Source organism: Erpetoichthys calabaricus, chromosome 1 (assembly GCF_900747795.2).
Source record: "Erpetoichthys calabaricus chromosome 1, fErpCal1.3, whole genome shotgun sequence".
Lineage (NCBI taxonomy): Eukaryota > Metazoa > Chordata > Cladistia > Polypteriformes > Polypteridae > Erpetoichthys > Erpetoichthys calabaricus.
In genome coordinates this window covers 317,505,596-317,522,570 of record NC_041394.2, presented here as the reverse complement: position 1 = coordinate 317,522,570, position 16,975 = coordinate 317,505,596, and the positions used below count along the sequence as shown (strand labels likewise).

General features: G+C 38.6%; 1 protein-coding gene across 1 annotated transcript in view; it reads right to left on the bottom strand.

Annotated features, from left to right (window-relative positions):
• The window catches only part of ipo8 (importin 8), a 141,330-nt gene that overhangs the window by 55,268 nt on the left and 69,087 nt on the right, over positions 1–16,975 (bottom strand). The window contains exons 8-11 of the mRNA XM_028817948.2: positions 16,769–16,853; positions 12,086–12,220; positions 5,698–5,797; positions 56–132 (exon numbers count right to left, since the gene is read on the bottom strand). Coding sequence (XP_028673781.2) covers positions 56–132; positions 5,698–5,797; positions 12,086–12,220; positions 16,769–16,853 — 397 coding nt within the window. The remainder of the gene's footprint in view (positions 1–55; positions 133–5,697; positions 5,798–12,085; positions 12,221–16,768; positions 16,854–16,975) is intronic.

Genomic DNA, 16,975 nt, shown 5'->3' with positions numbered 1-16,975 from the left:
AATTACTGTGGAGAAACATGTTGGTATAGATCTTAGGAAGACTTTTGTTACTTGCCTCTTTCCTTTTCTTTGCTGCGGCACACAAAAGGTTTTGAGCAGATGTAGATGGAAAAATGTGGTCATCAAAGATATCTAGAATACAAAAAGGAGTACAACATTAAGGGTGATAATTAAGAATGGTAGAAAACAGAGTCATTGGAAGATGATTTTGGAAAGCTGAAAAAGTTGCTTGCATAGGACAAAGTGGGCATTGCCCTTTCTGCTGGGCTTTAGTAGCACACCAGGCCTGTTAAGAAAAACAGATTTAACAGTGATGCAGGCATCCAGCTGCACCCCCCCTCAACCTGCATTTCAAACTAAGTGACTGAACTCCAGCTTGTACCAGGATCTTACTGGACTTCATCGGATAACAAAGATGTAAATCAGAGGTGACCTGACATCTCTCTAGAGGCCCCTCTGCAGAACTCTTGAGACAGAAGGTGCAAAATGGACACAAGCAAGGACAAAGACCTATAGTTCAAGGAATGACAACTAAGATTGACAGAAGAACTCGCCTATTAGAAGACAGTGCTTTTGCAACTGGAAGTGATTTAGTCCAATCGGGAGAAGGTTCAGACTTCCTTTAAAACCACATACATTCCTTCTCCCAAAGAGAAAAGATGCAAAAAGAAGCAAGGAGAACAGGGAGAAGAAAATATAAGCTTGGAGAATTAAATTTAATTAAACACACTCATTGAAACTCTCTAGGGAATCCTAGAGAACTTTGGGACTCTTCCCAGGGGCACTCTATGCACATTTTCCCGAATGACTTTTTAAAATCTGTTCTCAAACAAACAAGCTGTGAGCTACCCTCTCCATGAGGTGCTGAAAAGGAGATGAAATTCTCTTCTCTCTGTGGACCAGAAGATGAGACCCATTCATTCAAGCTAAAGCTATGTGCCAGTAGACTGACAAGCCATTACTTCAAGAAGGGAACTTCAGCATCTAAACTCTTGGGCCTGAATGAGTAATGCCTTTTCTCTATGAAGTGGCAAAAGACAGCAGAAATCAAGCTGAGGAAGCAATAGCATGGTACTGACAAAGAGCATGCAGCAAAGAGAAAGAGTGTACTCCAACACACAAAAAATCTTTCACTTGAACCCGGACCAGCAAAAAAGCAGCAACTCCACACATCTGACATCATGTTTAAAGACTTGGTATTGTAAAACTATTTATCTGTATCATGGTAAAGTAGAATTCTAAAAACCAGTAAACAGCCAGCCTATGTTATATGTCTGTCCATCTAGTTTGTTTCTGACTAGCTTTATATGTTAAAATATATATGCAGTTATCATATTTCTATAATCCTTGGGTTTATCAATAAATTGTATTATTCTGTTTCTTAAAACAAGTGTGCCACATTTACTTTGATATAAGTTGAAAGGCCAGAGAGTTGTCTTCTACAACTGAGAAAGGGTAAGGTAGGAGCCTTGCCGAATTATTTGATTGATTACACTGGTCAACAAGCATTTTGATACTGGGAGTCTTTCACCTGTACTTTAACAGGTTTCACTTGCCGACTCCAAATCTGAAAACCGTTTTCGTCCAGCACGTTCTGTTTTTTAGTTATGATGTTCCAGCTCTTGGACAACTAGGGTGACTGGACAGTAAAGGTGGATAACCATTTTGATAAATACCGGTAATTCCACTAGGGAAGCCATTGAGATAAAAGAATTTGCCACTCGTTACTAATAGCTGTGAGTTGTTTACCTTGTCATTTTTATTTTATTTAAAAATTATTCATTTTTAATTAGCAGAAAATATATTTTTTACTGATTACTAGGTCTTATATGACTCTAAAGCATAATGACACAACTCAGACAAGACATGTAGTAGGTAGAGGTTTTACTGTTGAACATAACATTGCATTTCAGGACATTTTGCTCGTTAGATTCACCATTACTTTGAAAATTTTGTCAAGGTGATGGACAGAAACAGCAATGCTTTTCAGCGTTTAAGAAATAAGTTTGGTTTCGAAAAAAGTGAAGCCAAAATTAAGGAAGGTGTTTTTGTTGTTCCTGAAATCCGTGAACTGATGCTTGACGATGAGTTCAAAAGGGAATTGAAGCCCACTGAATCAGCAGCATGGCAAGCATTTGTGCAGGTTGTCCAGAATTTTCTTGGCAGTCACAGAGCAGAGAATAATGCTGAGGTTGTGAAGAACCTGCTGAAAGCGTATCAGCTTATGGGAGCCAGAATGTCACTGAAGATGCATTTTTTACATTCTCATCTCGACTTTTTTCCACCAAATCTGGGCGATGTCAGCGATGAGTATAGGGAAAGATTTCATCAAGATATTAGGGTGATGGAAAACTGATATTGGGGAAAATTCACTCCGAGCATGATGGGTAACTACTGTTTCTACTTGCAAAGAGAGATGGATGTGCAGTACAAGCGCAAAAGCAAGTGCCTCCAACATTTTTAGGCACGCTGACCTCACTCTTATATTGAGGTAAATTGACATAAATATGTTTTAACGTGTCTCTGATATCGTCTTCTGGTTTGTTTTCAGAATAAACACATCAAAATATTTTTGGTGGATATTATATTGATATTCAAAAGTGTCAAAACATCAATGATGTGTATCTCAAAAACCTGACGTGCTAGCTTAATTCCAATTTCATATGTGAAATAAGTGTGAAAAACTTAATAAAGAGCTGCTCTGAAGTTCCCAGTAGCAAACAAAAAAATTTTTTTTGTAGACCAGTGTTATCTGTATTGCTAAAGGCAAAACTGAAAATTAATTAACCAAGTTAAAATTACTCTTGCATCAGCCTGTTCTTTGCATACAAATAATGTTTAAAAAACACAGAAAAAATGAAATTCAAGCAGCAAAATGCTTAAGATAAAAATGAAGCCCTCATCTCACAGGTTTATATGAAGTAACCAGTGGCAACAGGAATTTTAAAAGGTTACAATTTACACCTTTATAGGTGAGAATTCACAAGAAGAAGAAGAAAAGTCAGTGTGTAGCTGATCCAGCTGAGAGCGACTAATTTGTTATTGTATCCAGGCTTACTCAGGACCCTGATAGTAACATTTTGATCCTTCCCTAATCTTTAAATATTATATACAGGAACACCAAGAGAGAAAAGAAAACAGCAGTAATCGCACCAAACAGTAATGACATAGAGAGATTATGTAGAAGTACTGCCATGGTTAGTAGACATTGACATATCACTGCCACAAACACAAACATTCCGTTTTTGCCAGAATATTTTCTGTTATTAATAAAATTTACGGGTTTCTGCTCAATGAACACAGCTATATCCTGGATAGCACAGGAAACAGAAATAGAAAAGCAAGACTGAGACAGAACAACGCAAATTATGGTTGTATACAGTTGAAGTTAGATGTTTTCATACACTTAGTGTGAATTATTTACAAATCACTTTATAACCCCTCCACAGATTTTATACTAACAAACTACAAATTTGGCATATTGTTTGAGACATCTACTTTGTGCAGGGCAAAAGTAACATTTTCTAACAATGTTCAAAAAGACGGACTATTTCACTTTTTATTGACTATATCACATTTCCTGTGAGTCACAAGTTTACATACACTTTGTTAATATTTAGTAGCATTGTCTTTAAATTATTTAACTTCAGCCAAACTTTTTGGGTAGCCATCCAAGATATCTTCTTACAATAAGTTGCTGGAATTTTGGCCCATTCCTCCAGACAGAACTGGTATAACTGGGACATGTTCATACTTGCAAATACTTACAAATGCTTTTCAGTTTTGCCCATAAATTTTCACTCAGATTGAGGTCAGGGCTTTGTACCTTGACCTTGTTATTCTTAAGCCATTTTGCCACAACTTTGGAGGTATGCTTGGGGTCACTGTCCATTTGGAAGACCTTTTTGCGACTGAGCTTCTACTTCCTTGCTGAGGTCTTGAGATGTTCCTGCAGTATATCTACAAAATTGCCCTTCATCATGAAGCCATCTGTTTTGTAAAGTGCACCAGTCTCTCTTGCAGTAAAGCACCCCCACAACATGATGCTCCTACCCCATGCTTGACAGTTGGGATGTTGTTCTTTGGCTTGCAAGCCTCACCTTATTTCCTTCAAACATAACAATGGTCACCTGGGTTCGATTCCCGGGTCCTCCCTGCGTGGAGTTTGCATGTTCTCCCCGTGTCTGCGTGGGTTTCCTCCGGGCGCTCCGGTTTCCTCCCACATTCCAAAGACATGCAGGTTAGGTGGATTGGCGATTCTAAATTGGCCCTAGTGTGTGCTTGGTGTGTGGGTGTGTTTGTGTGTGTCCTGCAGTGGGTTGGCACCCTGCCCAGGATTGTTTCCTGCCTTGTGCCCTGTGTTGGCTGGGATTGGCTCCAGCAGACCCCCGTGACCCTGTGTTCGGATTCAGCGGGTTGGAAAATGGATGGATGGATGGATAACAATGGTCATTATGGCCAAACAGATCAATTTTGGATTCATCAGACCAGAGGACATTTCTCCAGAAGGCAAGATCTTTGCCCCCATGTGCCATTGCAAAACGCAGTCTGGCTTTTTCATGGAGACTTTTGAGCAGTGGCTTCTTCCTTGCTGAGTAGCCTTAAAGGTTATGTTGGTAAAGGACTTGTTTTACTGTAGATATAGATAGTTGCTTACCTGTTTCCTATAGCAATGTCCTTTGCTGTTGGTCTAGGATTGATTTGCACTTTTCGTGCTAAAGTACGTTTTTCTCTAGGAAACGGAATGCATCTCCTTCCTGAGCGGTATGACAGCTGTGTGGTCCCATGGTGTTTATACTTACATATTATTGTTTGTACAGATTAACATGGAACCTTCAAGCATTTGGAAATTGGTCCCAAGGATGAACCAGATTTATGGCGGTCTACATTTTATTTTGAGGTCTTGGCTGATTTCTTTTGATTTTTCCACTATGTCAAGCAAAGAGGCAATGAGTTTGATTATAGACCTTAACATACGTACATCCACAAATTGACACCAACTAGGCTTATTGGCTATCAGACGTTTAATCGTTTAAAAACTTGACATCACTTTGTATGTGAACACTGTTAGAAAAAATTACTTTTACCTTGCAGAAAGCAGATGCCTTAAATGATATGACAAATTTATAGTTTGATGGTACAAAATCTGAATTCACCCTAAATGTAAACTTCTGACTTCAACTGTATATTTGCTGTTCAGAACAGAAAATGATGATTTCCTTTATAATTACAATGCTGAGAAAAGTATCATATTGGGATTCCAAAACTGAGGAAAGAATCTTATTGTGAGATTTGTGCATAACCTCAGCCACACTATAGTAAGTACACTATAAATTGATTTGCTGCATAATATAATATTTAAAAGTCTGAAGGATTTTTTGTAAGTGGAGCCACCAAAGCACCAAGACTAATGTCTGGCTTCTTTTACCAAAAGCACTGTTGGTCAAAAAGCACTACTACTAAACTTTAAAGGAAGTCAACACAGCCATGAAAAGTCAACAAGTAAACTACTCAAGGTCAAATTTAAAGCTCACAGCAAAAATAATATAATGCTACCTGTTCTGCTACATGTTTGGATATCTTAAGACTGCTCATTTCAAAGTGAGCAACCAGATAAAGGCAAGCTTTTGTTTCTGCCAGCTGGATAAAAATACATTGAAGTGTACAAAATATACTAGCAGTAACCAGTGTACTCACTAAATTTTAAACGAATGTATTCATAAGGATCCTCTTGCCATAGCTTCTCGTCCTCATCTTTATAGCACATTAATGGAAAAATTACCTCTTGACATATACTCTGTAAGAAAAGAAAAACAAAACATGACATATTCTCACAAAGAGCTGGCAGGACTGAATGCAAGGCAACAGACAGCTCAAGACAGGGTGCCAGCTCATTGTGGGGCCCATTTACGTACACAGTCTTTAGACACGGGAAAATTTAGAATCACCAATTACCTTAGCCTGCATGTCTTTTTGATAAGTAGAAGGGAAACCAGACTACCAGGAGGCAAACACAAAGAGATATGGGAAGAATATACAAAGAATATGCATATGGACAGTGACCAGGCACTAGATTCAAACCAACCGTGCTGTATCCGTGAGATGACAGCTCTATCCACTGTGCCACCATGCCACCCAAAAGGAAAAGAAAACGTTTTTCAAATCAATCCAATTTAATGATAATGTTTCATTGAGGACAGGCTCAGAACACATACACATTTACAGTTATAATATACTAACAGTATATTAAAATTGTATAACATTCATAAACAAGAAGGCACAAATAACACAGTAGACAGAGTGAATCAGAGCAAAAGGAACCCACAACACTCTCACTGCTTAACTATATAAAAAGACTTGTATATTCTCAGAAACATATCAGATCTTCCTGGTGCCTTGAGACACTTATATAGTTAAATAAGCCTATGTGCACTTCAAAATGCAAAAAGCAATCATAGCCATGCCGATTAATATGTGACCTGCCATTCCTAAGTGTATTGATCTTCAGGCAATTTTATGTTGTCTGATCTCACAATTTTTGCAAATACTCTTAAGTGTATATAAGTGTATATATGCCCCTAAAATCTGGAATAGCCTGCCAGTAGGAATTCGCCAGGCTAATACAGTGGAGCACTTTAAAAAAAACTGCTGAAAACACATTATTTTAACATGGCCTTCTCATAACTTCAATGTAATTTAAATCCTGATACTCTGTATATCCAATTCATTATAATAACTATTCATGGTGGCTCTAAATTCTGTACTAACCCCTACTCTCTCTTCTGTTTCCTTTTCCGGTGTCCTTTTGGTGGTGGCTTGCGCCACCACCATCTACCCAAAGTACCATGATGTTCCAACAATGATGGATGGATTAAAACAGTGGTCCCCAACCTTTTTGACAGCAGGGACCACTTTATTAGATGCAAATTTTTCCACGGACCGGTCGGGGGTGGGGGGTTTGTGCAGTTTTATACACAATTTACATAACATTTCTATTATTATTAAGTTATTAAGCAGTTCGCATACGTTTGCAACTCAAGATTTTTCTTCTTTTTTTGCATATAACAAAGACATATGCTTTGCATTTGTCATTCCAACAGATTGCACATCACAAACATTAACACTGCTGTCTTTTTTTCGTGTCTGCCGTTTCTATAGGAGGGTGACAATGAGTTAAATTCCAATGGATGTTTTTCAAATGTTGACAAGCAATAAGCAAAAGGTATCACTGAAAACCACAGAAAACAAAAACAGCAAAAAAAAAACAGTACGAGGAAAGTTCGAAGAAAGAAATTTTTTTACATTGTTTCTGTTTGGGGATCATTGTGCAAACGTGCACATCTGAGCTGCGACCACAGATCTAACTGCTCTGTGGATGATTCATTCAAGCATTTCAAGGTTACTTCGTGGTAATGAAAGCATCTGCTGAATGTACTTCGTAGTAACGAGATTTCTATAGACTCGTGTCATATGGGGAAACTGTCGGGACCATAAAAATACTTTGTTGTAATACTCTCTCACCTCTGCCTCTCTCCTCTCTCTGCGCCACTGCAAAGCCCCGCCCGCCAAGTGTTCTGAAAAGTCTGAGTGAGTCTCCATTGCTGGCAGTTCTCTCGCGGCCCGGCTGTTAGACGGCTGCGGCCCGGTAGTGGGCCGCGGACCGGGGGTTGGGGACCCCTGGATTAAAAGCCAGAAGTCTGTATGACCATCAGCATCAAGTTACTCTGTGAGGACCCGAACTACAAAGAGGACTATTTCATTTATGTTAGGGAGAATGCCCAGAAAGGACTGGGCGGTCTCGTGGCCTGGAACCCCTACAGATTTTTTTTTTTCTCCAGCTTTCTGGAGTTTTTTTTTGTTTTTTCTGTCCACCCTGGCCATCAGACCTTACTCCTTTTCTATGTTAACTAATGTTGTCTTATTTTAATTTATTTTGTCTTTTATTTTTCTTTTCTTCATTATGTAAAGCACTTTGAGCTACTTTTTGTATGAAAATGTGCTATATAAATAAATGATGTTGTTGTTGTCTTCATGTAACCGATTTTTCAGAAGAAGAGGCTGATCCACTCCCCTCTCTTGTCATTAGGGTGTGTGTAGTATTCATGATTCTTTCAAGTTTACATTCCCCTTCCTCCATCTTACTACACATCTCATACTGTATATTTGCATATTAGCTTAGCTGCAAACTCTGAGAACCCTGAGTGTATTTTACAATGGACTGGTGCCCTGCCATTGCTGGTTCCTGTCTAGGGACTAGATTTTATCAGAATAGGCTCCAACATCCCAAAATGATGTATTGCAAAAAGCAGCTTTAATAAATGGACAGAAACATTGTAATTAAACCACGTTTTTTACTATAATAGATCTATGTTTTAAAGACTTGAAGCGAGAAGAGTAGAGGAATTTAATTTCTTAATGATTATTTTGAAAAATGGAACTCTTTCAAAAAAAATAATAGTGTGGTTCTGTAAGACACTTCACAAAACCCTATACATATACAAAATATCTATATGCAACCCTATAATTATTTATAAGACTGACAAGGAAAATTATTTTTGTGGGTTTGGTGGAAAGAGTGTGCCATGAAGAAGTATGCCAAGGTTTGGCAAGAGTTGGCATCCAATATGGAACCTTTCATACTTTATCATTTGAATATTTTTATTAATGATGGAATCATTAAATACTGGACATTCCACATATCATTCAAAGGTGTATTCCCTACTTCAGATACTTATCATAGAGATCAGTTTCACTTAAGCATAAGAAAATGTAATTTTTCATTTCAACCTAAATTTTTGAAGTTCTTCTAGAGTATTTCACAAATCATTAATATTAATATTTGAAAAATGAAGCAGGGTATTTTGGTCCTGAAAAAATGCTTGTTTCCAAACCTGATCAATCCAAATTCAAGGCAACAGGTGATTGGAGTCTATCCCAGGAGCTCTGGTCACAAGGCATGACTAGCTGGTGGCCTATCTAAAGGCGTACACACACGCACAGACAAATGCATTCACAGTTACCCAAATACTGTATACTGGTCTTTTGATATGGAAGGAAAATCTGCATTCCATTGGAAAAATTAATCAACAAGACATGTTAAAATACTGTTTTTATATCACATATTATTAAAAACAATAAATAAATATATAAAGTACCTTATATTTTTTCTCCTCTTTTACATAGAAGTACTTCTACTGACTATCCTGAGCAGAAGACATTTTGCCAGATTAAGCAGGTTGACTTGGCTCTATTTTGATTTGAGACTGTTTTATTGTTTAATGCCCAGGCATTCTATGCCACAGTTTGCACACAATCTTCAGCAGTATGGCTGAGGTAAAGATAGTGAATGCCATATCCAAATACTGTCTGTTTTATATGATAGAACACTACCAAATCTTTCAATATCTATCAGGTACATTATTAATGCTTTAAAATAAAACCAACCACAGGTGGCAAATGATTCCTGTATTGCATATTTGGTAGACAGCTCTATCAAAAATGACCTGTAAGTTCAGGATACTTTACTACTGTTTACGTAAAAAAAACTAGAGCACAGTTACGAATAGTGACATGCTCAGTTGTTTCAAGTGCAAAAGATAGGACTTCATTTGTCCAGGGTAAAATATGGCTTTTTACAGAGGCTCTTAAATAAATATGTAAATAAATAAATAGACAGACAGACAGGTAGACAGATACCAGACACCCACATGACCATAAAAGGAGAAAATTAAAAATGAAAGAAAAACTTCTGACTTTGCAGTCCCACTCACAGTGAGGCATTATGCAGATGTATTGCTGTTAGTATAAAGCAGCCCAAGTCGTGTTTGTTGACACACATCTGCTGAATAATTCGCTGGCTGAAAAGTTCTCAGTGTTAGTGTATCAGAATGAGGATGTCTAGCATTGTTCATAATTGCCCTCTGTTTTGCTTTTATTTAATTTGCCGCTAATTCAGGGGGTCCAGAACATGTCCCATAACTAAGCCTGACCTTTTAATTAGCTTGCCAATTCGGTGAGCCTCTCTTGAATTGATGTTACCAGCCCAGCACACCACAACATAGAAAACTGCCATCACAGAGTTATAGAGGATGTGAAGGATGTTACTACCTATGGTGAAAGAGCATAGTCTCTTAAGAAAAAAAAACTTGCTGTGCACTCTTTGATTTGCATCCAGTCCCTGGAAAGTGACCAGACATAGAGGTTCTTCAGTGTGGTGAAAGTCAATAAACAGTACCTTGGTTTTGCTGATGTTAATTGCAGGCAACTCTTTCTGCATCAAGAAACAAACTTGTCCACCTGACTCTTATACTCTCACATGGTCTCACACCACCTTATCAATAAACTCGATCAGTGTAGAATCATCTGAGAAATTCTGCAAGTGGCATGACCTGGAATTATATTTATAGTTGGACGTATACAGAGTGAAAAGAAAATGAGATAGAGCTATTTCTAGTGGTGCTCCAGTGTTGCTCACATCCATATCAGAAACACAGTCCTTGAGTCTCACAAACAATGATCTGCCTGACTGATAGTCCATTATCCAGGACACCATAGACTCATCCACCTGTAACTTTGAGTTTACCCCTTAAGAGGGATGACTGGATGGTAATGAAGGCACTCGAGAAATCAAAAACAATCTTCACAACGTTGCCAGCTTTATCCAAGCCTAGTATAGCAACCAGATAATAGCATCCTCCACTCCAATCTGTGGATAGGCAAACTGCAGGGGGTCCAGGTGGTCTACCACAAGAGAACTCATATAATCCATGACCAGCCTCTCAAAGGTCTTGATGATGAAAGATGTAAGTGCCGTTGGTCTGTAGTCATCAAGTAAAGTACGTCTGCCTTCTTTAGAATGAATATTTTTCACAGTAGTGGCACTTTCTGGAGCCTTAGTGACAAAGGACACCATAAAAACGGTCAGCAAAGACCTTAAGAACTACAGGATTGTCTTAGTCTGGTCCCGCAGCTTTCCCTGTGTATAGCTTCCTGAGTTGTCTCTTTACTTATGCTTCATTTATGAACAGCCCATACTGATGGTCAGAGGTGGACTAGTCAATGGCCATTCTAGTTGATGTGTTAGGAGTTAGTAGTGATGGTGTGTGGCTACTGGTCATCAGATGAAGGTGGCAGTGGGTTGGAAAATCTATTACAAATTGGTTCAGGGCGTTAGCTTTATCCACATTTCCTTCTAGCATCTGAGCCCAAGATTGTTTGAGGCCAGTAATTATGCCCAGTCATTTCTAAACATCCTTCAGGTTATTCCAAGTCTGCTTGTTTTCTATTCTAGCTTTGTAAGCTTCCTTTCCTTCACTCAACTTTTTCTTTAGCCTCTGCAGCTGCAGAAATTATTATTTTTTCAGTGTTGAGTGAATAATCACTGCACCAATGTCACCCAAAAGGTTACATTTACCATATGTACAACTAGAAAACATAACAACCTCTCTGTGTAACCAAACATTAGAAGTTCTTCCTTTTGCCTATATTAAAATCCATACACACAAGACTGACTTTCTCCAAATGTGCATATGCATGCAAAATTACAAAAGTGGACTTCTGGTGCTTGAACTTGAAGAAGAAAACAGTCTACAATAAAGTTTTTGCCATGTGTGTTTAGTACTATGGTGTTGTACCGTGTTAGCCATTACGGATGCAACAATAAGTCAAGCAAAATGACACCTTTTATTGGCTAACTAAAAAGATTACCAGAAGAACAGGGTTGAGCTTCCTCAAAAGCTTGCATATTGTAATCTTTTAGTTAGCCAATAAAAGGTGTCATTTTGCTTGACTTCCAAATGCATGTCAGCTGTGTTTGAAACACTGTATACTGAGATGTACAATTTTACATATGCTCTTATCATACACAAATGTTTTGTCATGGCAAAAATGTTAAATCTGCAGACTAAGGAGATCTCACAGTGCATTAAACGTGTTTTGTTTAGGCAGACTTGTGGCAGCAATAAAAAGGGATTTGATTGCATATTGGAGTTTGAAGGTATGTAAGATCTGCTTTCTCACACTGCCATTTAGAAAGAAATTAAGTTTAGAGGTGAAGGTGCAAGCTGCATGCTGGCAAATTGGATACCTGAATATGTGGCTTCATTTGCTTCCAGGTGACAGAATGAGAAACTCCTTGGTTCAAGTAGTTAAAGGCTTGCTGCAACACGTGTGGCGTCACATACTGCCTTAGGCGATGCTGATCCACAACCTTCAAAAGCACCTGTAATACACACACATTAATGGATTTGCTATTTCTAAATAAACTGTAAATGAAATTAGCTGATGATTTCAAACATTTTAGCTTGTCTTCTCAGAAAAGTACTATATAAGAATAACTCACAACAGTCAAAGAAGGATACTAACATTTGTTTTGATTTATACTATTTTCTTGCAGGTATGGTGAAGCTCATCCACCTGCTACAGAAATATTGAAAATACTCTGTTTTTTGAAAAAAGTTTCAAATATATATTTTATAATCAAATTTTAGTTAATACAACAGGACACTGGAAAAATGTGACTTGATCCTACCAATCTTAATTTATGTTGAGACAGGCAAATGGCACATTCAAAATTTGATTTAAACAACTTTAATTAATGGATACAGCCCTTTCTGTGTCAACCAGCACAGATTGGTGGTGATAATGTACTGGAGAATTTTTTTTGAGTTCACATTGGGCCTCTGAGTACCAACTGCCCATCACACTAATGCCACAACATACCTAAACATTGGTTCCATCCCTGCGTATTCCTTTATAGCCATATTGTACTTATTTCAAATTGTCACGGCAAAATAAAGCACCATGTCATAAAACACATTGTCTCATGCTATTTCCAAAAACATGGAAATTACCTTAGTTTACTGTAGTGACTTGCTCTGCCCACATATCTCAATCCCATACAGTAACTTTAGGATGAGGTGGAGTAGGAGGTTAGCAGCATGAATGTGCGGCTGATAATTCTGCAGGAACTCTGTGAAGCTCTCGACCCAGCATGGACAATAATCTTTAAGTATTATGTCCAACCTTTACAATCTTGTGACTTAGTTTTACATTTAGTTTATTGACAACCCAAAATGTGAGAATCGAGCATGAATGTATGGGGGGATGTGTTCCACCTTGGTGGAATTAATAGGAATGCAAAGGGTTTTCCTATTCATGAAACAACTGCAAATATATAAACAGGAATAAATATCACGCAGTGCCGCTGTCCATCAGGTGACCCAATTGCAAACCAATCATGCACCAAACGATGGCAACCCATGAGCCACCTGCAGAAGTTGTGGGTTGTGACACAGTGGCTGAGAAATACTGCCTCATACAATTCAGTTTGTTCTACACACAAAAGATGGCCCAATCCAATACAGTGGAACCTCGGTTGTTGAACGACTCTCATCTCAAACAGATTATGTTCAGGAACCAGTTTCCAAACAAAAAAAACACCAGTTTCTGAACAAGCAAACCAGCAACCATGTGTTCTGTGGGCTGAGATGTATAGCAGGTGAGTGTCAGTTACACCATAGTCTCTACTCAGTGCAGAGGGACTGTACTTTCTCCGGTCCTGTTCAGCCTATATACATCGGACTTCCAATACAACTCTGAGTCCTGCCACATGCAAAAGTTTGCTGATGACACTGCTATCGTGGGCTGCATCAGGAGTGGGCAGGAGGAGGAGTATAGGAACCTCATCAAGGACTTTGTTAAATGGTGCGACTCAAACCACCTACAACTGAACACCAGCAAAACCAAGGAGCTGGTGGTGGATTTTAGGAGGCCCAGGCCCCTCATGGACCCTGTGATCATCAGAGGTGACTGTGTGCATGACCTATAAATACCTGGGAGTGCAGCTAGATGATAAATTGGACTGGACTGCCAATACTGATGCTCTGTGCAAGAGAGGACAGAGCCGACTATACTTCCTTAGAAGGCTGGCATCCTTCAACATCTGCAATAAGATGCTGCAGATGTTCTATCAGACGGTTGTGGTGAGCACCCTCTTCTATGCGGTGGTGTGCTGGGGAGGCAGAATAAAGAAGAGGGACGCCTCACGCCCAGACAAACTGGCGAGGAGGCAGGCTCTATTGTAGGCATGGAGCTGGACAGTTTGACATCCGTGGCGGAGCGACGGGCACTGAGCAGGCTACTGTCAATCATGGAGAATCCACTGCATCCATTGAACAGTATCATCTCCAGACAGAGGAGCAGCTTCAGCGACAGACTGCGGTCACTGTCCTGCTCCACTGACAGACTGAGGAGATCGTTCCTCCCCCACACTATGCGACTCTTCAATTCCACCCGGGGGGGTAAACGCTAACATTATACAAAGTTACTGTCTGTTATACCTGCATTTTTATTACTCTTTAATTTAATATTGTTTTTGTATCAGTATGCTGCTGCTGGAGTATGTGAATTTCCCTTTGGGATTAATAAAGTATCTATCTGTCTATCTATCTATCAAATAAAGAAGTGGTATACATGGTGTGGTTAGGCTTAGGGAGGCTGTGAGCTAGAACCAAGAAGCAACAGAGAATTATATGCAAGAATTTAGTGACTATGTAAAGCCAGAGGGTTTTCTTCCCCAACAAGTGTACAACTATGATCAAGCCAGCCTACTCTGGAAAAAAAAATGCCAAGGAGAACCTATATCACGCAGGAGGTAAAAGAATTGCCAGGACACAAGCCAATGAAGGACAGTCTGACTGTTTTGGTATGTGGAAACGCAAATGGGGACTTCAAGGTAAAGCCACTGCTTGTGTACCACTCTGAGAATCTGAGGGTGTTTAAGACAAATAACATGATGAAAAGTAAATTGTCTATTATGTGGAGGGCTAATAGTAAGGCATAGGTAACCAGGCAATTATTAATCGAGTGGGTCCATGAAGTCTTTTCCCCAAGTGTGAGAAAATATCTTCAAGAAAAAAAATTGACAATAAAATGCCTTCTTGTGATGGATAATACTTCTGCTTAGCTTCCAGGGTTGCAGGATGAGTTGGTGGAGGAGTATGATTTTATTACAGTGAAGTTCCTGCTCCCTAACACGACTCCTCTAATCTAGCCCATACACTAGCAGGTCATTTTAAACTTTAAGAAACTCTACACCAAAGCACTGTTTCAAAGGTGTTTTGAACTGACCTCTGATACAGGCATTAACACAGGGAATTCTGGAAAAAAGTCACTTACAGTCACAAGTATCATTGAGAAAGCCTGGGGGCCAGTGACTTACAGGAGCTTGAACTTGGTCTGAAGGGAACTATGGCCAGACTGTGTAGCAGATAGAGACATTGAGGACTTTGAGTCTGAGTCTGATGATATTGTGCCTCTGTGCAAAGTTGACAATGCTAATGTGGAAGAGTTAGCGGAGGAATGAGTTATCACAGAAGAACTGGAATACCTTCAGAAGGAGGAGTAAATGACAGTGGTGGAGGAAATGTCTTCAGAGAGTTGAAGGAATGGAGGACGTTCTTAGTTCTTTGAACAATGAAATGTGTCTGCGAAATGGGGTGACGTAAACAGATTTGTGGAAAGATATCACCCTGGCAAAGCTATAGCAAACCACATCATAAACCTTTTCAATGGCAATGCTATTTCTTACTTCAGAAACATTTTAAAACGCACGCATATGCAAATCTCATTGGACAAGTATTTAGTGAGACAGAGGCTCAGTGAGTCTCAAGCAGTATCAAGTGGTGTCAAAAGGTGGAAAAGAGAGAGAGAAGAAAAATGCAGAAGGACAGTTACTCGATGTTCTTATGGAAAGGGACTCCCCTTCCAAACAATAACATCTCTCCCCCTTCCCCTTCCTTACCACCTTCCATGTATGCCATCAACAGTCCTCCATACAGGTAAAGTGAAGTAGAATTTTCATCTACATTTTACCTGTTTATTGTGTTAAATCTTTTTGTGCAAGATGTTATGCATTTTCATTGTTTTTGTATACTATTTTATGAATGACGTACTGTTATAAAGGTTCAAATAAGCAATCATTTGGGAACGGATTAATCCATTCTACATTAATTCTTATAAGAAAATGATTTCAGTTTTCAAACAAATTGGTTTTTGAACAGACTTTAGGAAAGAATTATGCTCGACAACTTGTACTAGATTATTTAATGGCTTATTTAATGGTTATTCAGTATGTCTGTGTGTATATACAGTACATTAACCATATACAGTACACAAAAACACAGTGTCCATATATACGCATAAATAGGGAAATGAAATTGCTTGCATATCATTCATTGTTTTTGGATTGTGGAAATTAAAAGCTAAGCTGTATTATGTTGGTTATCTAAGATGTGCTTCCACCCATTTCTTGCAAACAGTATGTACAATATGCCTTTTGGAACAATACATGGGCCTTTTTATCTGTTTCAGAAATGTGTCTGCCCTTTTTGGCATTGTCAATCCAATTCTAATTGCTCAGTTTAAAAAATGAAACAAAAAACAACAAACAAATAACATGTCAAGGTTGGAACTTGATCCACTTGTTTAACAGGCTTGCCAGCTCTGAGGCATTAGATGAGGCATTGATGTATAAACAATTTTCTAAAAACTTCACCAACTTTACAGGTGTGCCAGTAAATGGATGGAAAGAGAGTTAATTCCTAGTGTTTCAAAAAGAAGATTGGGATAAGAGAGCCAGTAAGCGGTTTATTATGGGCATTTAGCAATAAGCTGGCAAAAATTACAAATTATGTTTTTATAATAAAAGTCAATAACACCATATAGCCATGTAATATCACATTATGAATACATTTCGGTCACAAATTACCTGCTGAATTCCAACAGCGTACGTATTTAAGAAGAATTCCGCAAACTCAGAATATTCTTTGGTGACATTCCCTGGGCTTCCATATCTGAGAAAAAAAAATGTTATGTTCATTTTGACAAGAATATTTAATATATATGCAATAAATAAAAATGTGTAATTATTCTAGATGTTTGAGATTATAGAACAGAATTCTTTTGGAATGTAACC